The 25,636-nt window shown below is 49.7% G+C and overlaps 1 protein-coding gene across 5 annotated transcripts in view; it reads right to left on the bottom strand.

Moving 5' to 3' along the window:
- Positions 1-1,237: 1,237 nt before the first annotated feature.
- Positions 1,238-25,636, bottom strand: part of ZFPM1 (zinc finger protein, FOG family member 1) — a 112,076-nt gene continuing 87,677 nt past the window's right edge. For 3 of the 5 annotated variants that reach the window (XM_082229185.1, XM_082229188.1, XM_082229187.1), the window contains exons 4-10: positions 24,804-24,937; positions 13,279-13,384; positions 10,057-10,266; positions 8,960-9,184; positions 8,015-8,110; positions 6,487-6,642; positions 1,238-5,403 (exon numbers count right to left, since the gene is read on the bottom strand). In XM_082229185.1, the coding sequence (XP_082085311.1) occupies positions 3,119-5,403; positions 6,487-6,642; positions 8,015-8,110; positions 8,960-9,184; positions 10,057-10,266; positions 13,279-13,384; positions 24,804-24,937 (3,212 nt within the window). In that variant the 3' untranslated portion in view covers positions 1,238-3,118. The remainder of the gene's footprint in view (positions 5,404-6,486; positions 6,643-8,014; positions 8,111-8,959; positions 9,185-10,056; positions 10,267-13,278; positions 13,385-24,803; positions 24,938-25,636) is intronic. The other 2 variants (XM_082229186.1, XM_082229189.1) reach the window with 2 other exon arrangements.

Genomic DNA, 25,636 nt, shown 5'->3' with positions numbered 1-25,636 from the left:
GGGTGATGGGAGTTGAAGTTCAGCAACTTCTGGGAGGTCCAAAGGTTCCCCACCCCTAGCCTAAACCTGAATGCAGCTCCTTGAAGGCTTCGCTTTGCCAGGGTGGCACTCTTGCAGTCATCACAAAATGTTTGCTCTGCATTCGTGAGAACTCAAGTCTTTGGCATCAATGCTATGCTGACTAGCTTTAGGCAGGCCCCTGCATTGTTGTTTTTGATGCCTACTCAAACCTTTTTTGTTTAGGCCAGACATGCAATTTTATTAGGTGTGTTTTAAAAATCTGTTGATTTTATCTATATTCAGATAATGATTAAGCAATACGTAAATCTGTTAAAATTAATAAAACTTTTACAAGGGTTTGCAGATCTGGGGAACTGCCAGAATCTGAGACTGTGTTGAGTTTCCTCCTCTTCTACAGGCACACAAGCTTCTTGGCTTGCCTGAGGCTTGTGTCCTTTGGCCAGCCAATCTTTGTGCAAAGCCCATAAACAGGCAACATACAAATAGTAGCTATGACAGCAGCAGGAAGGTTAGAGGGGCTAGGGGCAGATATAGAAGCACCGGGGGGGGGGGGCCTTGAACCTGTTGCCCTCCACATGTTGCTGAATTGCAATTCCCATACCCTTGAGCTGTTGGACATGATGCCTGAAGCTGATGGGGAGTTGGAGTTCTACATCTGCAGGGCAACAGGTTAGATACCTCCACTCTAGGGTGTCCTGGGGAGAGGCCCAATCAGGCGCCACCTGCCTTGTCCATAATGTGTGGATCAGAAGGCTGGGAGAATATTCAGATGCAGCGGCATGGGACTGTGCCACAGACAAACATCTACCATCGTTATACAAATGGGGACATGGGGTGTGGACATCAAGGCCAGAAGAAAGGCTTTGCTGTTACTGAATTACCGGTAATTCTTACGGATTTCATATTGTGTTGACATGAAGGTGGCTTTGTTGACTTGTTTTATAATTTGAGATTTGCTATATTTATTACACTGAGTTTTTGTACCAATTGAGCTGGTTTCTGGGCTTCCCTTAGGAAGGAAAAGTGGAGTTTAAGCAATAAATGGAAGCAAATGAAACATCGCAATTGCAAAAAAATGGCTCTGTGATCATCCCCCCCCCCCGACTATCTGATTCCATTCATCAGCAGCCAGGACTTCAAATCCTCTGGCAAAAGGGCCCCTAGCTTTTCACATGTATCCAGGGGCATCCACACCAATGGAAACCGGAGGCACAGATTTAGTAGACATTTATTTATGTACACACTTATACACACAGTTCCCAAGCGGAGAGGCCTTGCCTTCCCTCTTCAGTGCTCTCTTGTTTGCAATTCAGTTCCAGTCCACATCGATTCTACATAAACCCACCGGACGACAATTTGGGAAGGGAAAGGGAGAAATGCACACCCAGAGGCGGGGGAACCCTCCCTCCTACACCCCCATTGCCTCTGCAGAAAGGGACCACCAGACAATGTGAGGGAGCTCCTTTGCTTTGCTTTAAGAGGATGGACATCCACCCATCTGGTGCAAGTTACCTGGCTGAGGAATGCCTAGGGATCCAACACCTGGAGCCTTCCGGCCACTATCCTAAGATGTCAATGGGCAAAAGGAGTAGGAAAGAGTTCTGGGGCAAGTGTGGATGGACCATAAGGTGCTTTTTGCCTGGTCAGTGCACTGCAGCTCAGCCTCATTCTTCGCACAGTGCCCACTGAAGTAGAAATAAACCCAGTTGTGTTATTTGGGCCTGGGCCGTTCTAGTTGGCAGAGCTGTGCCTCACTCTTGATTGACTGCTCTAGAAGCACAGCCAGCTGTTCCCAAGGTCACCTGTATGTCATTCCACCCTTGTTAGGCCCTTGGAGGCACATGAGCTCCCGCGCCACTCCCAGGAGAGACACATGGCTAGTGCCGCCCCCGCAGTGTGGCACCCAGTGCCCTGCACTCCCCCAGCTATGCCTCTGCAATGGAAAGCCTGATGCTTTCCACTGATCCACGGTTTAACCCCATAACTTTTTCAGACACCAAGGCATGTCAAGAAATCAGGGTCTCCCTTGAGCATATACAGAGAATAGCTCCTTCACTGCCAAGTGAAGACAGTTGCTCTCTCCCACCTCTCATAAGCCTTTGGGATGATGGGGAGCCAGTTCCCAACAGAGAAAGATGTGTGTGCCCAATGGTGGGATGCACTCTGCACATAGGTATGCACTCTGTACATGCTCAAGGAGTTGCTTCATCATTCTGACTTCATATTCCAAAAGCAAAAAAAAGGTGGGGCAGAAAAAGGAGATGTGGGGGTGGGGGAGCTGCTGTCCAGGAACCCTGGCTTAAAGTGAGGCCCTGAAAAAATAAAAAGGAGACAGATATATCTTGGGGGTCTCTCTGGGTATGAGAGGTCTTTCCCCAACACCCCTGGTGGAGAAAAGTCCCCAAAACTTAGGAGAAAGGCATTGGGGAAATAGAAAGCAGAGATAGGAAGCAACTTGGGCCTCCAGAGGGGTTGGCTGAGTTGGGGGATGCACTAGAAAAGCAGAGAGGCTCCCATTCAGAAGCTGGCAACCTGGCCCTTTGCCCCAAGATTTCACCTGTGCAGCTGCTGCCCTTTCTGAAATGCCGCCACTGTTATTGTTTTCAGGTCAATTCATTCTAGACAATCAGGGCTGGAGAAGGGGCAGAGCAGTGCACCTCCCCCGCAAACTGGCCTCAAACTCCCCCAGATGTAAAAAGGAGGGGGTGGGTGGGGTAGAGTGATCCCTGATCTCTTATTAGCGCTGGGATTGAGAGGAAGGGTTTACACCGAGTCTGTGAGCTGGGGCGCCCACTTTGTAAGGAAGGCATCCCCATGGCTTCCTTCAGCTCCTCCGAGCCCCTGCGTGCAACTTGGCTGCCCCCCTCTCCAGGGCTCCACTGGCACCTTAAGGAAGAACCTGCCCCCTTTTCACAGCCCTAGTGCAAAAACAACCCTTCCCCAGGTCCAGAGCAGGGGGCATGGGACGCTCTCGACGGCAGGAGAGTCCATCACGACTGGCTGCTCCCAAGCCCTACGTCCCTGCCCCCACATAGCCATGAGTGACCAGAGGCTGTGATTCCGGGATGCCAAACAACACCCAGGCCTGGACAAGGCTTTACTTGACGTGCTCGGCAGCGTGTGAGGAGCAGTAGTACTTCTTGTGGGCAATGAAGGTCGACAGGCTGCTGAACTTGATGTTGCAGAGGCGGCAGTACCTGTGGTTGCCGTTGGCCACAGGGGTGGGGGGTCCTTTGCCCAGTGGGGTCTGCATGCTTTTGTCCGTGTACCCAGGAGGGGCGTTGGGTGTTGCTTCAGGCAAGGGGGAGATGGGCAAGGGGGCAGGAGGGGAGAGGGGGAGAAGGGGCTGTGGGGAGACGGTAGGGCGCGGGCTCCCGTTGGAGACGGAAGGAGTGGGAGGCTCCTTGCCATTGAAGCTGTCCTTGCGCAGTCTGGGGAGGGGCTGTGGTGGGGAGGCAGTGGGCAGCGGCGGGAGCAGGCTGCCCTCCGCCAGCGTCCGGGTGGCCTCTATCAACGTGGCGCCAGCCACCGTTTTGGCAACAAATAGGCCATGGGCATTGCGGAAATGCTCCACCAAGTCTCCCTTAATGGCTCCGTTGAGCGGGCAGTAGGGGCACACCACCAGGGGCACCTTGGCGCTTGGGAGGTGCAGGGCTTTGGCATCCAGGTAGCGCTGCGGAGGCGAGTCCAGGCCAGGGAAGGCAGGCGGGGGTGCTGCAGGGCTCACAGAAGGGACCCCCTTCTCTACTTTGACTAATGCCGCTTCGGGTTCCTCGCTCAGCCCTTCGGGGCTGCCTCGAGGTTTCGGCACAGCTGGGACGGCCCCTTTGATCTTCTGCAGATGCTCGAGGGTGCTGGGCTGCAAGGGTGTGGCCGGGCAGTAGTACTTCTTGTGGGCCAGGTAGCTGTCCAGGCTGTGGAAGCTGATGCGACAGGCTGTGCACTCGTGGTAGTCGGCCAGCGGCAGGAGGGAGGCCGGCAGCACTTCCGCACCGCTGTGGAGGCGGGGCTTCTTGCTCAGGTCAATGGGGCCGTCCGTGTCGGGGCTTGAGCTGGGGGAGGGGGCAGCCTTGACCACGGGAATGAGAGCTGGGACCACGGGGGGCACCTCGGGGTGGGTGGCATCCGGGGCACCGCTGAGCTGGTTGGCGGCATTGTGGATTTCGTACAGCTTGCGCCGCTTGCGTGTACGGATCGGCTGGGGGAGGAAGGGCACCTTGCCCGCAGCGCCAGCCCGCCGCAGTGGCGGGTCGTGGCGGGAGGCACAGTAGTAGCGCTTGTGCACCATGTACGTCTCATGGCGGCTGAAGCGGATGTTGCAGGCTTCGCACACAGTCCGGCTGGGGTCATCGTCTGGCTCCTCCATGGAGCTGCCCCCAGGGCTCCGGCTGTCCTCACTGATGCGCCCCGTCCCATCGGCCTCAGGGGAGGGGCTGGTTTTTGCCCCACCCTCCTCCACCTTGATCTCTTGCTTGACCTCTGGGACACTGGGTGGGCTGGCGCCTGGCCCAGCTTCCCCCTCAATTGTGGCCTTGCTGTCTCCCAGTAGTGGGGGCGAGAGGAGGACTCCAGGTGTGGGAGGGCCTTTGGGGGGCACTGAAGGAGCAGCCTTCAGCTTGCGAGGGCCGGGGGGGCTCTCCTCTGCCAAGCGGCGGCTGGAGCAGTACAGCCGCTTGTGGACGTAGTAGTTGTTGATGTTGTTGAAGGTGATCTCGCACTCAAAGCAGGTGGCGCCCTTGGGCACTGGGGTGCCTGGGAAGAGGACAGGGGGCACCACGGTGTGGCCTTGCTTCAGGCGGCTGTGCACCAGCTCCGACATCTTGGCCAGGATCTCTGAGGCTTGGGGCACCACCGTGGCCTCGTGGCCAAACATGTACTGGGGGAGAAATATCGTGCCACCAGGTGTGCTTGACCCGGGCTCGCTGGGCACTGGGCTGGACCCGGGCGTGGGGCTGGTGATTTCAGACTTCACCTTTACTGAATGCAGGCTACGTGGAGAGGATGCGCGAGAGGAGGTGTCTGGCTCCAGCTCAGGACCAGTGGTTGCCCCTGTCTGGGAGGTCCCCTTGAGGGCTTCCCCCTCGTCTTCAGGCTCCTCCTTGATCTGCACTACTGTCACCCCATCCCCCAGTGTGGAGGAGAAACCTTCTTGGGGTGGGGAGCCATTTGCCGCTTCCTCCGTAGGGGGCGCCATCACCCCCTGTGTTGCCAGTTTGGCAGGGGTGTCCAGCTGGCTCTGGGCAGCCTTGGGCTCCAGGCCTGGCAGTACAACTGCAGCGGTGCTGTGCAGGACCACGTGCTGTTGGAGGCTGAGCAAGCAGTCAGCCACATAGCCACAGAAGCTGCACTTGAAGGTGGAGGCTGGGCCTGGCGTGTTCAGACCTGTAGGGAGAAGGAAGAGGTGCTTAGGTAGTGGCTCAGCCATATCCTCACAGCCCTGAGGTGGCTGGCTGTAGCATTGTCACTGAATCTTGTAATTTTTGGCTCAGAGATCTACGGATTGTGGCTGCTTGTAAAGCTTGCCTGGGAAGCAAAATGGAAATTATTCCGCCCAGATTCTTCTCGGGCTCAGATTAAAATCCTATCTAGAAAAGAACAAGTCCTGCTCCAATTCCTCCCCAATACTGGCCACATACCTTCTTCCTTAATGCTTGGCCAGTAGTGGAATGGAAGGGATTTGGGGAAATGTACTTTCCCCAACACTACTGGCCAATAGCACTAGAAAAACTACTTTGCCCAGTGCTCCAAGCTCCTAGGTAGCCAAAGAGTGGGGGCAGCAGGGAGGGAGATTTCCTCCCTCCCACTGCTCCTCTGGCCCAGGCAGCAAGTCATGTAGACAGGCAGGTGAATGGGAAGATTCAGACTCTGTTGCTTTATCACAGTCCCATAACAAGGGCCATGATGAGGTTTGAATTAGCTTGGAATCAAACTCAGAATGAACTGAGGATGTTTCCAAGTCACAGAGGAAAGCAGTTCTGCTTTCTGAGCCTGACAAAGGGGCGTTCATCTCATCATTAGTTCCCCGAGCATGCTTCTTCCACAAAGCTTGGCTGTATATGTGACACCCACAGATAAGCCCCTCTGTGGACACAACCTCCAAACTGACTCAAATCTCTGCAAGTTCCTGTCTTCTTAAAACAATTTATGGCAGGCCATCCCCTTAATAATATTATTAAATAAAGTAAAAATTAATGGTAATGAATTTCATACAACTAAGTTAGACTCACTGAAATAAATAATTATATATTAATTAAACAATAATTATTAATATGATGATGGTAAGAACCACAACATAAAATTCTATCCCACCTCCGCTGTAAGAAGCGCAAGGTGGTGTACATAGCTCTTTCTCATTTTATCCTCACAACACCCTGTGAGGCTGGCTTAGCTGGGATTTGAACCTGATCTCTTCCTGATCCTAGTTCTAGACCCAAACCACACCATGTCACGTGAAGCCTGACTTACCTGGGGCCAGGGGCTTGGTGGCCGGGGCAGAAATGGTGGTGCTTTGGGCGTAGACCTCCCCCTTGGAACCTGGCTGGCAGATCATATGATTTGTGACTAGGTGACTGTAGAGGATGTCCCTGGTGGTGGAGATGAATCCGCAGCTGTGGCAGACGCCTGTAGAAACAATGGAGAGTGCTAAGAAATCAAGATGTATGAAGCTGCCTTCAGGCTGAGACCGCCTACCAGCCCACCTAAATCTAGTGCCATCCACTCTGACTGGCAGCAGCTCTCCCAGGTCTCAGAGAGGGGTCCTTTCTGAGCCCTGCTTCCCTAATGGAAGATGCTTAGGATGAACCCAGGGACCTTCTGAAGGCAGAGCTGGTGCTATACCACTGAACCATGGTCTAATATTTTGTCGGGCTTTGAGTGTGAAGGAGGTGAGCAAGAGCTCCACACATTAGCAAGGGTGTGAGGTCATCTGATGGAGGGAAGCACTGTTGACTGCACAGAGGAGGACCTCCAGACAGCTCTGCTACGCTACATGCAGAACAAGGCCACCTAAGACCACCCTTAGCCCATCTAGTCTAGCATCTTGTTCTCACAGTGGCCATTCTGGGAGGCTCAGAAGCAAAACCAGAGTGCAACAGCAACTCTTCCCACTTGCAATTCCCAGCTGCTGGTGCTCAGAGTCACTGGGTGGTTTTCAACTATGTCTTACTCAAAACAGACCCATGTAAATGAATGACTAAGCTCGGTCCATTAGTTCTAATACATCTCCTCTGAGTAAAACTGAGCTGAATACCACCCATACTGTCTCTGATCCTCAAGGTGGTATAACGCCACCATGAGTTGCCACTGGATTGTTGAGCGGGCAGGAGGACAAGCACTTTTGTGTCTATTTATTTCATTTATATCCCACCTTTCCCTCCAAGGAGCTCAAGATGGCTTCCTGTTTGTGGAAGGCTCTCCCCAGGGAGGCTCACCCCGGCACCTTCAATACTTATCTTTAGGCACCAGGCAAAAACATTCCTCTTGTCCCAGGCCTTTGGCTAATTAAACAATCCATGGCCTTTTCAATTGTGGTTGGATCCAGGGGTATTGTTTTTGTTATGCATTTTTGTGTTTCTATATTGTAAACCGCCCTGTGATCCTTGGATGAAGGGCTGTATAAATTTTTTTAAAAGAAACAAAAATCCCAATAGAGGTACATGGTTCTCCGCCTCTCCTCACTCAGCTCCTGCAACAATTCTGCGAGGTAGGTTAGGCTGAGAGGCAGACTTTGGTCCAGGGTCAACTGGTGAACTTCATGTCTATGTGAACCCCAGCCTCCCAGGTTCGAGGTCCAACATACTATAACCACTACACCGCACTGGCTAACACACTCTGTGATGGGGACCACCTTACTTTTTTGTTTTAACCACTTCTAAAAAGCCTGTCCCCATTGAAACCAAACAGTGCTCTAGCTAAACAGTACTGCCAGTGGTCTACCTCTACGGAGCACTGCTTGTGAGCTGGATCTCTCACTCCAATATTGATTGGGGATTACCGTTCAGTGTGTCTGTGTGGACCTTCAAGTGACGCTCACAGTTGGCTTTTGTGGTGAAGGCAGAGTGGCAGATAAGGCACACAAATGGCCTCTCTCCTGAAAGAGAAGCCAGAAGGAGACAACAGCATGAGAAAGGTGACCACAAGACTTGTTCCATCACCCAAACAGCAGGGAAGGGCCCAGAGCATTCCAGTGCCCTTTATGTTGGAGAAATTGGATATGGAGGAAGGAGTTACTTTTTTCAGATGCACAAATAGCCTCATGTATGGGATAAGCCAACAGTTAAGCCAGCTGCTATGTCAACAGCCCAGTGCTGTCTATGTAAGTGATTAAGGTGTGTCAGCTCATCAGTCAGTGAGTGGGCCTTGTGCTGTGTGTCAGGGTCAGTCTTGAGAAGTGAGTCAGAGTCTGTTATGCTTCAAACAGCTAGAGCTACAGAAATACTTCGTACTTGTATGTATGTATCTGCACATATCAACATCTGGAACTGTGTTACTGAAGCCTTATCTTCTGCTGCAGTAAAAAATTGGGACCTTAAGCTGCCTCTGTGTGGTGACTGGAACTTCTGCTACAACTTCACCTAAGATTCCCAACACTTTAGTAGACTGTTCCCAGAGAAACATATCAGGATCTTCTGCAACGTTTCTGGGATGCAGCTGAAAAGCACCCCCTGCCAAAATGCTTTGCCAACCCAGATCCCCACAGCATCTGGAGGGCAGGAGGTTAGCTACCTTTGCTCTAAACCTTGCTGTGTCTTTTGCATGCCTGCACTCTTTGTCTCCGTCTCTCTCACTCACAAATAACCCCCCCCACCTTCTGAAATGCTGCCCTTCTCCCGCAATCCAATTAGTTCAGTCTCCTTTAACACCTCCTCCTCATTCCTCCAACAAGCCCAAAGCCACCACCCTCCCCCATCCCAGAAGGACAGAGGCAGCACCCTCGTACCACTGTGGCTCCGCATGTGTATCTCCAAAGAACTGGCGCTGGGGCAGCTCTTCTTGCACTGGGGGAAAGGGCAGATGCGTTCATTCGGATAGGCCTCCTTGGGCTTTTCATCCACCGTGGGAGACGTGGCGTTCTGGCGGCTGGCGCAATAGTACATCAAATGGGCCTGCAAGTTCCTCTCGCTCCGGTACCAAATTCCACAGTCCTTGCAGGGAAAGACGTCCTCTGGACAGAAGGGAGAAAGTCGAGGAGAGGGAGGGGGAAAATAAAATAAAGGAAGCACCAGCTATATCTATCTGGATTCCTCAACTCCAGCATCAAATCAAGGGGAGTCCACCACCTCTCAAGGTGACAGTCTCTCCTGCTATTGAACAGATTGTAGCCTCCAGAAATTTCCTCTAATAAGGACATCAGAAGAGACCTATGGGATCAGGCCAGTAGCCAATCAAGTCCAGCATCCTGTCCCCACAATGTCCAACCAGATGTCTTTGAGATCGTTTAGTATGAATCTGTCCACTTGGGCCCTGCCCTCTGGAGTGGCAGAAAAGAAATTTGCTCAATCCTCTGTTTGACAGCTCTTCAGATATAATCACCTCTGTGCTGCCTCTTTCATAGGCTAAATATAAGCAACTCCTTCAACCTCTCTTTACAGTCGCACCTTGTTTTGCGACTGGGATCTGTTCCGGAGCCCTGGCCACTAGCCGAAAAGGATGCAGGGCAAAGCATTGCATCTGCGCATTGAGTGGTTTGTACTTCTGCGCAAGTGCGAAGCATGATTTAGTGCTTCTGCGCATGCGGCAAATCCAGAAGTAACCTGTTCCAGTACTTCCGGGTTTGCCGCAGATGTTCGCCGGAATGGACGCTGGATGAGGCGGACGTTCGTGGAGGTATTACTGTATACAAGACTTGGGCTATGTACACATTGCTGGCTTAAAACTGCATTTTTTGTGCTAGGGTGACAAAGCACTTTCATCCTCTTTAATTAAGCAAACCTCAATGTCTGTTTTGCCCTTCCACACAATAATGACCATCTGCAGGTGCCCTAAATTTGGGATCCAGGGGGCATAAAAAGTATGGGCCATACCCTGGGTACTTACTGTTCACAACCGCTGTGGCCAAGATGGCTGCCATGCCCGCTTGCTGTGGCAGAAGCTGGATTTCAGGGGCCAGTGCCGCTGGGTAAGAAGGCCCCTCAGGCTCAGTCTTCACAGTGTGGTTGGGAATCCCCATTGGCTCAGCCATGACAAACGCACTCAGTGCGTCTCCTTCTGAGATGGCTTTGGTGGTTTTGCACCAGATGGAATCATCTGCAGATATGGCAATGGGTGGGGAGAAAGACCATTAAATTAGATTAGCCACTTCTCTGTAAGAATGGTCACATTGGTCACATTTGGGTTTCTTTCAGTTTCTCATTTCCCAAGTATTCAGTTCAGGTCTCCACACTTGCAATTTATTTTATTTCTTTTTTTTTTAAGTCCTCATGTAGATTATTATCGACATTTTAGAGCTAATTTCTCTTAATATACAAATTATCGCAAAGTAGTTTCCACTGATATAATGCATATTTGCATGCTGTTTTTTAAACTGCTATATCCTTTCTTTTATTACCTTTCTTTGCACCATCCCTGTACCACTTAATATATAAAAATATCTCCATGCGGTGTACAGAAAACTAAAGCAGCAACAGCGAAGACAACTTAAGCAACAAATGCTACAAAAATACACACTGTTACATATGCAAAAATGTTAAAGGTAAAGGTACCCCTGACCGTTAGGTCCAGTCGCAGACGACTCTGGGGCTGCGCACTCATCTCACTCTATAGGCCGAGGGAGCCGGCGTTTGTCCGCAGACAGCTTCCGGGTCATGTGGCCAGCATGACAAAAATGTTACATTAATACAAACGGCTAATTAATATAGACCAACATAAATCGTGTCTCCATCTGGCACACCCACGCCATCTCCTCACTCTTACCCAGGACTCCACCCATCCACTCTGACTCACACTCAGGGCCCAAAACAAGCTCACAGATCACCCACATAATTTGACAAAGAAGAGGGTTCATCCTGGAAACTGTTGGCATCATCCTAGCCTCTCACTCCAGGCTTGCTTTCATGGGCAGGCACCAAAATGGGTTCCTCAGGTGTCTGTCCTGTTCAGCAGTTAATCAGCTCCACTGCACTCACCCACTTCCAGGGAGCAGAAAGTTGGGTGAGTTTCCTGGGAGGGGGTCCCAAGGATGGAAAAAGGACAGCCCTCCACTCGCAGCACTCTCTCTCCCTACTTCTCCACTTCCAACTTCTTAGTTTACCATAATATGTGCATTTTACTCTAATGTATGCCTTTTGCTGGAGAACTGCAATGCAGAATTCGGAGAAGTGTGGATTTTGAAGGGTTTGCTGAGTTTTGGCTCACGTATTGTTTCAGAAAGTGTGAATTTGGTAGGTTGGCTTTTAAATGTGAACTGAATCAAATTTCTCCTTCATGCCTACTTCTGAATAACCCCATGAAAAGCATAAGACAATTGGTTTGGGGCGGGGGGACATTTTCTACCCTGAGCTAAATTCCAGTGTATCCTCAGAGGAGTAAAGTGTCCCAAAAGAAAGTCATGCTTAAGGCTCTTTGCTTAGCTTAGATATTGTTTGGAAAATGCCATGGGATATGTTAACACTGGCCAGGATGAAAAGGCAGCCGAGTGACAGTAAGAAACAGTTTCCTTCTTTTGTTTTGTTTGTTCCAGGGTCTTTTTTTTTCTTTCCAGAAAAAAAACCCTGTTTGGGTACTTAATACTGCATCATGGCTATTGGTACACATAGATCGGAGCACCAGAGAAATAAATTCTCAATTAAAACCTGAAAGTGAGAAAAACTGAGGTTCAAATCCATACACAGTTCATTAAGTGGCCTTTTGCAAATCACTATCTCAGCCTAATGTACCTTGCAGGGTTAGGCTGCAGCTAAACCGTTACTCTGAGTCCCCTCGGAGGCAAAAGGATAGGATATAAGTGGGACCAAATAAACTGAATAAATAAGAATAATGTTGTTAGCAGCTGATGCATGCAATACACAAAACCACCCAGAGGTGGCAGCATCAGCCCATGGCTTGTCAAAAGCTAGCATTGACCATTTCCTTATCCCTCCCCGTTTGCCACTCTGCTGCCCCATACCTATGCCGTCTCAATCTTTCCCCCCTTTTTCTTTTTACTCTCAGCCACCTGAAGGTCCCTTGCCTATTATCCTGGGCTTCCCTATGGCTGGAACACCCTCCCTAAATGTTTCCACAGTACCACATCTGCCTGCCTTCATGTCTTTCTCTTGAAATCTGTCTCCAAACCATTCCCCCCCCCCAGGTGGGCTTTGGCTTAACCGTCAAACCCTCATGCCCACCAGTAGTTATATCTTGGGTACATGCTACTGTAAATTGCCCACCTTCATTCCTTGCTATTCTCGTCTCTCCCTTCCTCTGCTATTTTCCATAGTGTTTATCTTAGAGGGCAGAGGCCAATTTGTTGCCTATGATAATCTGAAGGGCAGTTACGTACACTAATGGTGTTGTATATGTTGCGATAATCATCACCATCACCCTGAGCATTTACAGAGTGCTTTTGTGAGCTCAAAGTGCTCCCAACCCCTCTCTCTCTCTCTCTCACACACACACACACTACTGCTGCTCCAGAGAAGCGGACACGGAGCAATGGATCCAAACCACAAGAAAGAAGATTCCACCTAAACATTAGGAAGAACTTCCTGACAGTAAGAGCTGTTCGACAGTGGAATTTGCTGCCAAGGAGTGTGGTGGAGTCTCCTTTTTTGGAGGTCTTTAAGCAGAGGCTTGACAACCATATGTCAGGAGTGCTCTGATGGTGTTTCCTGCTTGGCAGGGGGTTGGACTCGATGGCCCTTGTGGTCTCTTCCAACTCTATGATTCTATGATTCTACTGTGTTGTAATCTGCACTGTTGTGTTGTAATATGTACAACAACCTTCTAAGGTGGGCTAGTTTGATTATCCTCATATTGCAGACAGCGGCCGTGGGTTGGCCAAAGTGTGGCTTAATCAAAGGGAAACTGGAGAGGGGAGATGAAGATGTTCAGAGAAGATGAAAAGGGATGGGACATCTCTCTGCCCAGAGAATGGACCGATTACAGAAAGACTAGGTTGTGGCTTAAGAAAACCCTTAGGAATCCAACTCTGCCCTTAAGTGCCAATAAAAAAAAAATCTGGCTCTGTTAAGCAACCCTGTTCTTGTTTTGAGAAAACACTACAGATCAAATGCCTCCAACTTCTGCCAGGTGCCAAGAGGCCATTGTCCAAATACTTACCCTTCTTGTAGATCACAGAGTTGGTATCGCCTTCTCCAGAAACCAAGGGCAGCTTCAACAGCCAGCAGTTGTCATCTTCCAGCACCAGGGTCACAGGTGGGTTTGGCTAGAGACAGAAATATAAAAAACAACAACATATGTGTCACTTACACAACTGGACCCTCACCAGCACATTGTGGTTTCTTCACTTCAGCTGTTACCCTGGTTCCACATTGTGTGGAGTGTGTGTATATACAGAGCACCTTTTGTCAACCAGGGGCCCTCCAAATATTTTGGGCTACAACTCAAGAACAGAAGTCACACACCAACCACTGAAATGCCCTGTGTGAACGTCTCAGCGAGCTAATTCTTCTAAAATAGACACTTGCATAAGTTTCATAAATGGGGGGGGGGGGGAGGTTGAATGGACAACCTTCCAGGGGCCACATGCCAGTGGTGGGAGGTTCCAGAGGCAAAAGTGAGTGGAACAACAAATGTAAATTTGACCTTTGTACAATAGGCTAGTTCCTACACCCATCCCTCTTTATCCTCCATGCAGACAAACAAGAGGTATTACCAGGGTTCAAAGGCACATTTAAGTCAGGCAAAAATGCTTCTGGTGTAGCCTGCAAAGTTCTGAGGGCCAGTTGGAGAAGGATGGGGGGTGGGGGTGGCGCATATGGTCGCAGGCCCTGAAGTGTCCCACCCTTCCCATATGCTCCAGCCCAACATGTAGCACATGAACCCTCCCACCACTTGTGCAAGGAGCCTTTCCTCTCACGAGGAGTCATGAGGATAGGGAAAGGAAGCACAATGTGTATGGATAATAATAATAATAATAATAATAATAATAATAATAATAAATTTTATTTATATCCCGCCCTCCCCAGCCGAAGCCGGGCTCAGGGCGGCTAACAACACTAAAATAGTGCAACATTATAAAAACATCATAAGAATTAATTAAAATCAAAATTGATGGCAAAATGGATGATGAGTGGTATATGTCTGTATGGCTGCTTCCATCCAGAGATGGCTGACCTCCAAGCAGCTGATTCATCCTTTCACTGGCCTAGTGGCAAGATCAGTTTGGTCACGTAGCAAGGGAGGGAACTGATGATCACAGCCAAATCTGGGTCAAAGATGACAAGACCAAGGCCACATTCACACCATGCATTTAAAGCACTGTGATACCACTTTAAACAGAGATGGCTTCCCCCAAAGAATTCTGGGAGCTGTAGTCTGTTGAGGGTGTTATGAGGCCCCTGTTGGCTTCCTAGAACTACAACTGTCAGAGTTCCCTATGTGAAGAGGGATTGATTGTTAAACCACGCTGGGAACTGTAACTCGGTGAGGGGATTGGGAATCCCCTAACAACACTCAGCACCTTTAACAAACTACACCACCCAGAATTCTTTGGGGGAAGCCATGACTGTTTAAAGTGGTATCATAGAGATTCCCCTCACAGAGCTGCAATTCTCAGAGTGGTTTAACAGTCAGTTCCTCTTTGCAGAGAACTCTGTGAAGGGAATAGTGGCCTCTTGACAACTCTCAGCACCCTTAACAAACTGCAGCTCCCAGAATTCTTTGGTTGTTTAAAGTGGCATCACAGTGATTTAAAAGTATGGTGTGAATGTGGCGCAGATCGTAGCAGCTGCATGCCTGGTTGAGTACACAACTGGGGAACACCACTTTGCTCCCATCTCCTCCCTCGCTCTCTCTCTCTCACACACCGGTCAGTCTGCCATCCTTGGGTCTCCCAGAAAGAAAGCCCAGGCTTAACTCCCCACAGGGTAGCACTAACAAAGGGGTCCCAGCAAGCCTCCTACAGAGAGGCCTCCGCCTCTGGATAGCCCACCCCTCCATGGGGAAACTGAGCCCACTGCTTGCTGCCTGGGCAACCCCGTGGCATGGCCAACGGCTGGCGGAGCGTGACTGCGAACACAACAAGCTTGTTATTTCCTCTTCTTCTTAACCTGAGGGCCGACCATCACCGGCTGGGGAGGAAACAGCCACTTCACCCCTAACCTCAGCCATGCAGAGAGAGGAAAAGAGATTGGGGGAGGGAGGGAGGGAAGCAAGAGGGATGGGACGGAGCTGGAGCAGCCTCACTCTGCTTGGGGGAGACAAGAGGAAGGGCCTCGGTGGCGTCCCGGGCCGGGCGAACAATCCTTGTGTTGCTGACGCGGCCACAGATGGTCAGCAGAGATGGGAAGAGCACCCTGTTTTGGGGCAGGCCAAGCCAGCCACAAGGCCCAAAGCCATGACAAGAAGCACAACTGCCATGTGAGGCTTCTTTCCACCCCATGAAAGAAGTGGCATCTGTAAGCACTGGCTAGATTTGACAGGTGTCTGTTCTGAGCCCTCTCTCCCCTGATCCCAACGTAAAAGGTGTTCCCTGAGCCCAAGAAGAAAATGACGAACCATTCAGTTTTGTGCATATGAGACTGATCTTGGGGCTAGTCCCAGCCCAAAGGAGGCTTGTGAGAGTCAAAAGATCCAGTGAAACAAGAATGGCAAGGCCTCAGATCTATACAGGGTTGCCCTGAGTACAACCTCTGACTGGTACAGCAACAAAAAAGGTGTGTCCGGAAGAAGCCTAGGGAGGTTTTTTTCATGAGATCTTCCAGGGCAGACACACGCTCTAATGAATGCAAATTGCCTCAATCACATTTATGCTTGCCAGTGTGCAATAAATAAATAAAAAACAAATTGACGACGACACCCCCTTCAGGTGACCCACAGATCTACGTCCCCCTCTTTAAAAGGTGGCAGGTTAGTGCAAAGCACTCTGTCCTGTCAATTCAGCATCCACACTGCCTCTGGTGAAAGAAGAAGTAAAAAAAAACTCCCCAGGCTAATTCATGGAACATGTGCATCTCCAGTGCCCTAAATCCAGCATTAGGTACATATGGGTGCTCCATCTCAGGAACAAAGGTGCAAAAACAAAGATGGTGTGACTATACTTGGAATACTGTGCTTAACTCTAACTGCTGTGCCTTACAAAGGATAGTGTGCAATGAGAAAAGGCTCAGGAAAGGCTGGAGGGAGTGTGGATGGAGGAAGAGACGGCTCTGGGTCAGGATTTGGGAAGCTGTGGTGTGCCTGGCCTCCAGATCCCAGCAGCCCCACGGCCAATCGTCAGAGATGATGGGAGCTGGGCCTGAACCATACCTGGAGGATCCACAGGGTTTACAGCCATGCCCTGGGCAGAGAGACACTTTCTTTGAGATGAGCAGCAGCGCTGGCCTTCCTCATTCTCTCTCCCCCCCCCCCAACTTTGCCTCGGCTCCTCTCTGCCTTCATGTGCCGCTAATGAATATTAATGAGCAGAGGAGGGAGAGAGAGAGAGAGAGAGAGAGAGAGAGAGAGAGGAGAAAAATTAATCTGCCTGATCCTTCGATGGCTGCAGCAGTAACGATATGAAATCTAATTATTCGTCCCAATATTTCTAAACCCTCCAACTCAGACTGACAGTCTTGGTCGGTTTAGAGCTTATCACTCCAAGGAGCAGAGTGCTCACGGCTTGATAAAACGCACACACATGCACCACACACACAACTCTCCCCCCCCCTCATTTACACACACGGGCACACACTTTTGCTGATGCTGCAAGAAAAGAAACATTCCTAACTTCAGAGAGAGAGAGTGCGCAAGCAAGATATATCTCGGGGGTGGGAGAGAAGTGTGTCACTGAAGACACGTCCACGTGCCTGGGTCTTTTTTTAAAAAAAGGGGGGTGGATGATTCTCTCCAATCTGCTGATTCAGCATTTCTGCTCCTGGCTGGCCACAAAGCCATGAAAGGTACACAGGGGCCACCGTGAATGGCCATGTTCACTGGGTGGAAAGATGCCCAAAGCCTTAGTTCAGTATGGGACACTTCACTGTCTGATAATGGTTTGCTAAAGATAGAGATGGGGGCCCATGCCATCCTCCCCCATCAAACAGTACTCTCCTTTAGATCCCTCCTCTAGAATGTAAACTTAAAAGTAATTTACCATATCATATACTGTATAACATTTTGGTGCAACTAAATTGAAGATGTCATGAATCAATTGCGCAACGCAAGCAACATTTTCAAGGCTTTAGCTCTCTTCCCTATTGAGCTGTGCAGGGGGGCAATGAAGACCATCCCCACCCCCCTCTGGCTTCTCAGTGTTCACCGGGTTCACTGGCTACATTTGGCCATCATGGCCCACTGGCACCTGCTATGCACCTCCCTGCTAGGGAGGAACAAAGCACAATCCCTGGCTTAGTCTCACATCTGAACTGGGGAGAGCGGCTTGTTTTGGCTGCAACATTTGCAACAAGCCAAGATCTTTAGCTAAAGGTTTGCTCTTGGGCTTACTGACCGTGCTCTGCTACAAGTGAAACAACCCATCGTCTCTGGGGTGGATGTGATGCTAAGCCAGGGATTGTGGTTTGTTTCCTCTGCACACTACCAGCGATGAGTGAAGTGGGTGCAATTGGCTCCTGCTCAGTAAAACTAGGGAGAAGAGAACTGCAAACAGCTGCATCCATAGGAAACCATGGGCGAACTGGCACCTCTCACCCATTGATTTACATCCTTGAAAGGGAAGCCAGAATAATCAACTGGTTAGAGCAGGGATCGGCAACCGAAGGCCCATGGGCCACAAGTGCCCCATGGGGGTCGTTTAACCACCCATGGACCCCTGTCCCCCATTCGGTCGGCTCCTGTGCGCTGCACTAAACCGGCGTGGAGCAGAGCTGGAACTGCCTTCCATGACACTAGCCGGCTTCCCATTGGCTGCAGAAAGCTCCTGCAGCCAATGGGAAGCTGCGCATGCCTCCTCCGTGCTGGAAATAGTGTTTGAGCATGCGCACACTCCGGCCCACCGTGGCATCTGCGGGACAGTGAACCAGCCCAAGCCACAAAAACTTTGCCAACCCCTGGGTTAGAGCAACCCTAGAATGAAGAAGGTTTACTACATTAAGGCCTTTTAAGTTTGGCTGGGGGAGGAGGCTAGTAAAGGGGGCATAATAGGGGCGTATAAGATCCATGGTGTGGAGAAAGTAGACCTAGAGATGTTTTTTCTCCTTTTCTCATAGTACTAGAACTCAAAGACGTCCAATGAAGCTGAGTGTTGGAGGAGGAAAGGCAGACAAAAGGAAGGACATCTTCACACAGTGAATAAAGTATGGAATTCTCTCTCGCGAGAGATCCAGTGATGGTCACCCACTCTCAGGCAGCTATAAAAGAGCATTACGCAAATTAACAGAGGGTAAGGCTATCCATGATGACTAGCCAGGATGGCTATGCTCTGCTGCCACTGTTGGAGGCAGTAAGTCTGTGTACTACCAGTTGCAGGGAATAGTGGGTGGGGACGGTGCTATTGAACTAAGTTTCTGCTTGCAGGCTTCCCATTAGGGTATCTGGTTGGCTCCTAGGAGAACAGGTTGCTAGACTAGATGGGCATTTGGCTTCTTATGTCCTTGAATACTTTTATTTATTTAACTTGTTCTTAATCGCTTGCTGTTATAATTTAGTTCAACTGTTTGTACATTTGGTATTTTCATTATGGTTCGGGGGTTTGCTTTTGACTGGAAAGTGGCATATAAATCCCAAATTTTCAATAAAATGTGTTTTTTCCCCATTTAAAAAAAGTTTTTCTCCTTTGCTGCCCCATATATTTGGAATCACTACCCAGCACAAAGCCACCTCTCCCCGGATCCCTCCTGAAAGCCCACATTTCCTTTGAAGATTCAGGGCTTTGTGCAAGGTTCCCCTTACTATAAACAGCGGCTTTTGCAATATTTGTGCCTACCTGGGCTACAATTCTCCATCAGGCCTCATGGGCACAAGCTGTAGTCCAGAGCTCCAGGATGGGAACCAGCTTGGCAAAGGCTGCCCTTCTGTAAGTCAGTCATTCACTGTAACTCTATTCACAGCTCTTTGGGGCAAGGAGCTCCCCCCCCTTTCTCCTCTGCAAAGCTCCCTGCAGGCTTATGGTGCTATATGCATGGGTGTAAAAAGATGCCTGCACATTGGAAGTGGCTCACTCTGTTGCTCCATTAGCCCTGCCCTGTCGTCACCACCCCCAGGTTCTCAAGAGCGTCCTGGAGTCAAGTAACAAGACTGTCTCTTACAAATAACTCCAGGCGACAAGCTCCCAAAGGTCTGCATCTGTGCCAACCTGGCTCCCCAAAACAGCCCCCCTATGCCTTTCCCCACAATGCCCCATTGGGAGCATAAAGGGGCTGTGAGAGAGACAGACTGGCAAGCAAGGTGTGGCTTCCTTCCCGGACACTCTCCATGCCAGCCCCTCTGTGGTAAGTGGGTCTGGGCAGGAAGGCAAGGCAGAGAAACCCTCCTTGTTTTCCCCTTAACAAAGAGGTCAGTGTCTCCAATCTGCAGCGGCCCAGATAACCATCGGAAACTGTATCTGAGCAACATCCGCTTGGGACTTTTTTTTTATCTGGGGCAGCCGGACCCCTTGCCAAACAAGGGAAGGGAGAACCGTCACGCTGGTTAATCATTAACCTCCAGGATGATTCGGCCCTCCCCACAGGAAGGTTTGGGTTTTTTGGCTTGCCCTTTTTTCTTTTTGAGGCTGGGGAGAGACACTTCATTGTGGCAAAGAGTGCCAGTCTTGCAGGGAGGGGCAAGGATGCAGCGAATGTGTGCTAATGGCATCTTCCCACATGCCTGGCTTGGGGAAAGGCCATAGCCCAGAGGCAGAGCATCTGCTTTGCGTGCAGAAGGTCCCAGGTTCAATCCCTGGCAGGCTTGGGAGTGAGACCTCTGCCTGAAAAGCTGGAGAGCTGCTGCCAGCCAGAGTTGACAGTACTGAGCCAGGTGGACCAATGGATTTGACACAGCAGCTTCCTATATGCCTGTGGCATTGCAGCATGAAGCTGGGCACAGCATATTTTTTTACAAAGCTGCATTAGGATGGACAAAGACTAGGGATGGGCTGAGGAATTAATTCCATCTTGTTTCAGCCTTGTTTCGTGAGCCTGTCCCATGCGTCGTGTGTGCACCTTTTAATGTAAACACACACTCTTCAATGCATTCACCTCAAAACACGTGTTTTATATGCACTGTTGACACAACATGCAGATTTTGGTGTGCACTTTTTGCAGACTGCAAATGCATTGCAAAATCCTCCGTCCAAGTGGGAGCTGTGTTATGATCCACAAGCAGGGCTGGAGCCATCAGGTCAGGTTGGTCTGTTGCAAAATGCATATTCCTCCCTCATTCCTAGGCATTCCTGGCAGACTCAATTCTGCTGCCCATCAATGGCATGGGAGCGTGAGGAGAGGGCAGCCACATCAGCTCAAAGATCTATCTAGTCCAGCAACCCGGATTCCCGTAATGTGCCTCCTGGCAGCCCCCACAAGCAGGGTGCAAAGGCAGCACCACCACCCCGCTTCTCTTTTTGCCTCTATTAGGACTCACTGCAGCTGTGATTGTGAGCTGTTTTAAACTGTTTTGAATGCTGCATTTTATATTGCTGTAATTCAACCTGGGGCCTTCTGGTGAAGGGTGGAAAATAAATATAATAATCAACATATTGAACTTATTTAATCCTGGCACTTTCAAGTTAAGAGAGTCAGCCAGAAGAAGATGGGAAATGTTTCTCTGCCTGGGACCCTGGAGAGCTGTTGCCAGTCAGAGACAACTATACTGTCTTAGATGAACCAATAGCCTGATGATATAAGGCAGCTTCCTGCTTTCCCTTCCCTAATGGCCATCATAGACTAGGGCTTTTTCATACCAGTTACTGAAGAAAAGATAGAGTTGGGAGACCCATTTTTCCGTGCTTCCCCAACCTCCCCAGGCAAGAAAAGAGGCTGATAGTCACTTTCGGCCATAGAGAGCAACAACCCTTTCCTCTGTCTTCTGGGTTAAAAAAAAACAAAACAGAGAAGGGAGGCAACTGAAAATATAAAGAAAAGGAAGAAACTGGGGCGGGGGGGGTGAGAGGAGGGAGAGAGAGAGAGAGAGGGCAGGGCTGGGAATCATCAACACGACTTGATAAGGGAAGCTGCTGAAATGGGAGCAAAAATATTTAGACAATAAATGAAGTATCAGAAAAAAGCAGCGGCATATCTTTAAGAAATCAATCATCCCGTACCGGTTGTCTGGACATACGGCGCCACAGGAGAGATAGCCGCCAAACTGGCAAGATAAGGGTTAATCAAGGATTTAATTTGGCAAAAAAAAAAAAAAAGATAAACGGGGAGGCTTGAGCTGGGGGGGGGGGGAAGGGGAGAGAGAGAGAGAGAGAGAAAGAAAGAGAAGGGAGAGGAGAGGCCAGGGCTTTCTGTCCCATATCATTCACAAAGCCCCATAAAAAACGAGTTGGAAGAAATCCCGAAAGAGCCACTGCCGCCTCCTCCTTTTCCCACCGGCAGAGATCGGGTCTTGTCCAGGCCAAGGTCCCTTGGGTAGCACTTGGGGGCAGCCTAACCACCTATAGAGCAGGGCATGAACCATTGTGGGTATAGGGGTGCCAGGCATCCCCCCAAGTTGGAAATTCCTTCCCCCACAGCAGTGCGACTTTCAGCATATGCTGAAGATGCACCTCATTGCCCTGACCTTTGGGCACTTAAGGACACTGGATCAGGCTGAAAAGGTCCCACCAAGCTGAGCGTCCCGCTCTCATGGTGGCCAACCAGAAGATTGTGGGAAACCCTCACGCAGGACCTGAGCACTACTGCACTCTCCCCTCCTGTGGTTTCCAGCAGCTAGTATACATAAACATAGCTGCCTTGGACCAGGCTGGTACAGCATTGCCATCATGGCTAGTAGCCATTGACAGTGTCCACCTCCTCTACTTGAGATGTCTATTTTTAGGACCCACTCTAGTTGTGATTGTAGTTTGTTTCAAACTGCTTTGACTGTTGTATTTTTACATTGCTATGACCTGCCCCAGGTTCCTTCTGCTGAAGGCAGGTAATAAATCTAACAACAGGAATGGCAATAATACAGTCAGGGCTCAGACAGAAAAACCCAGAGCTATGGAACAAGATCCTCCGAAGAAAGTTAGCACCGCCTTGCTCCCATTCTGCTCTTCCTGCCTCCTCCAGTGGGGGGCAAAGAGGGGGTGGAAGGGGCAAACTGCTGCTCCTCTCCAGTGCCCAACTCCTCTCTTGTAGGAGGAAGGGTGTATCATTTGGGTCTCCCACCCCCTTCCCCTTTTCTGAATTCCAAGTCATTTCAGAACTCCCTGAGCCTAGTTATAAATCATGCCCATAGCTGTTTTTTTGGAGGCATGCACATTGCTATATTATTCTTATCATTTGTTCTAAAAGGTTTTGCAATATTTTTATTGGAATCAGACGTGTACTTGTTGCACAAAATGAGATACTCATGCACACACACAACCCCACAAAACAATCTTGATTCTGACGTCCGTCCCCTCTTCTGCCAAAACTTGAGAAGTTTAAGAGGAAAAGGAAGAAGGGCTTCAGGCTGGAAAGCTGCTCATGACCTGGGATGCTTACAGAAAAGATGCCTTGTCAAGAACCCCCATTCCCATCACAAAGCTGCAACACCCAGGGTACTTTAACCACCAATCCTTCTTCCCAAGGAACTTTGGGAACTGTGGCTCTGTGAGAGGAAAAGGGGTCACTTAACAACTCTCAGCACCCTTAACAAACTACAATTCCCAGGATTCTTTGGGGGAATCTGTGACTGTTTAAAGTGGTATGATACTGCTTCAAATGTACGGTGCAGATGGGGCCCAGTTGTTCCAAAGGCAGGTCCACTTTAAGATTTATATCCTGTCTTCATTGTAATACTTGCTGTTTTACTTTCAATCCCAATACTTCTTTCCTGGCCAGTCAGGAAGCTCCCCAATGCAGACACCTGTGTGGAGGGTGGTGGGGCTGAACACATGAACACAATGGGGGAAGTGGGGTCAGCCAGCAAACCCCTGCTCTCGGGGAAATGAAGACCCAAATGAGATAGAGGTGTGGAAGCTATGGCCCTCCAGATGTTGCGGAACTACAATTCCCACCATGCCCTGGGTCACTTGCCATGTTGTCTAGGGCAGCTGGGAGTTGAAGTCCAACAAGATCTGGCTAGCCACCTCCAATACAGCAGCTGGCTGTATGTATTCAGCAGCAGAAGGAAAGCACTCTGCGCAACCTCAAAGGCGCTCGTATTATGTTCCAAGCTGAGGCACTGGTGTGGAAAAAAATTGTTCTGGGGGAATTACAGGCTCTGCAATTTGCCATCCATGAAACTGGGATACACATGGGATTATTTTTGGTTGCAATGAGCCTTGCTCCTACTTGATTGACATTGGGACTCATTTACTACTTTGTTGCCTGCTCATTACAGGGCCTAGAGAGATCCTTTTGAAGCTTTTCACAGCCTTGCTCGGTCCATTGGCCTCCTGAACAATTTGGGGTCACCTACGACTTGGCCACCTCCCTGCTCAGCCCAGCTCCAGATCGCTGATGAATAAGCAAAGCAGCACCAGTTCCGAGACAGAACGGCAAGACAACTGGGGAAACCAGAAATTAAACCCAGCAGGGTAGAGGCCTTCCAGCCGGGATTTCAAAAACATACCACAGGCCTGTGCAGAAAGGAGCTTTTAAGAACCTGATGCTGATGGGATATAGCCCTGCCATGAGCCGCACTAATGAGATTAGCTGCATGGGAGAAGCTGCATCCTGCTGACGGGCACTTTGTGTGTGGTGCTAAACACACCATCGTAGCTTGGCCTGTGCTAAAAGGATGCTGCTTGTAAGTGAGAAACAGGAAGAATCAGAAGCATTGCCTTGGGGTGTGGTTATGATGACCACCACTTATTACCTGTGGAAGTGCCTGAGACATGCTGCAAGGTCCGGGCTAGCCTAGTCTGGGGTGTCCTCCAGATGCCCTGGACTACACCTCCCATCATCCACGAAGACTGGCCAGGCTGACTGGGGCTGATGGGATTTGTAGTCCCAAGGCATCTGGAGGGCACCATATTGGCTTAGAATCATAAAATCATAGAGTCGTAGAGTTGGAATGTATCCTGAGGATCATGTAGTCAAACTCCCTGCAATGCAGGAATCTAGAGCTGTAACATACAAGGATTGAACCTGCAACTTTGGCATTATCAGCACCACACTCTAACCAACTGAGATAACACCTGTACTGGACAACATATATAGATTTTTTAAGTCCCAGGTAGTGGAAGGGACTGCCTCAAAAGTGCAGGAAGGTGGTCTGAAATGACAGCCAGGCTAGGAATGCCATCTGGTGCAAGCTCAGCCCCAATGCCAGGATGGTGTACTGGCCAGACTAAGAGTCCATGGAACTTAGTACTGCCTGCACTGACTGGCAGTGGCACCTGTAGATGCAGACGATTGAACCTGGGACCTCCTGCATTCAAGGCAGGTGCTCTACAACTGCCCGTCCCTTAACTCACAGGGTTTCTACAAGGATAAAACTGGAGTGCCATGGACTGCCCTGATAAAAATGATGCCACCCACCAAAGGGCACTGCAGCTGTTTTCTGTAGAGAGAGGAAAAGAGGAGAGGGGTGCTCACTTTCATTTCTGCTGACTTAGTGACTGCTTTACTTACTGGCTCACTGTTCCCTGGAGAAGCAGGCTCACTGTGGATATTCCCCTGGTACGGACCCCAGGACAATCCCTCAGGCACGTTCTGCCTGGCACGCACTTTGCTCTCGCCCTCTGATGTCATCAGCTCCAGTTCACCTGATGGACAGGAGGAAAAAAAGGGAGATCAGGGAAGCAGAAATTGGTGAGGTGAGATCATACATAAACTTTCCAAGGAAGCTTCTTCAGTAAGGAGAGATCTCCCTACTAGGTGGTGTGGGCTTCGTCCTTTCTTAAAACCACAGAAATGGCCAGATTACAATGTTCCCATAACATCTATCAACCAATGGAGTGGGAGAGACGGTGCCATCTGGTTGCACACCAGGGTGGCAGATGGACCCTCCTTGTTTTGGCAGGTGAAAATGAGGTTTTCAAATTTGCTTGTGAAAGCATGGAAGACCTCGGTGAATGAGCAAAATAACTGAGCAGAGGCTAGGTACTATTTCTTATTCTTTAATGAGGTTCCTACTTCACATTAGCAACTGAAGCAGAAGCACTTCTTTTGCAAAACTGTTCACATTTCCTGATTAAAAGACAAAGGTTGGGGGAAGCTCTTTTTTTAAAGTTCAATATGCTTAATAAGTTGAATTAATTCTACAAACATATTTCCTGTTGCTGTTGGCTCATCATAATAAATTGGAATTATATTATGCACTGTTGCTTTCTGCAGAGTGAAGGTATGTATGTCTTAGGGCTTTCAACAACGCCAGCCAAACAACGCGGTTTGGCGATATACCGCAATGTTGGAAAAAGCTGCATTGGCCCAAGCTGACGAGATGCCGAGTGTAACTGCCACAG

This window comes from Podarcis vaucheri, assembly GCF_965113315.1.
Source record: "Podarcis vaucheri genome assembly, chromosome: 7".
Taxonomy (NCBI): Eukaryota; Metazoa; Chordata; class Lepidosauria; order Squamata; family Lacertidae; genus Podarcis; species Podarcis vaucheri.
This window is presented reverse-complemented; position numbering and strand designations above follow the sequence as displayed.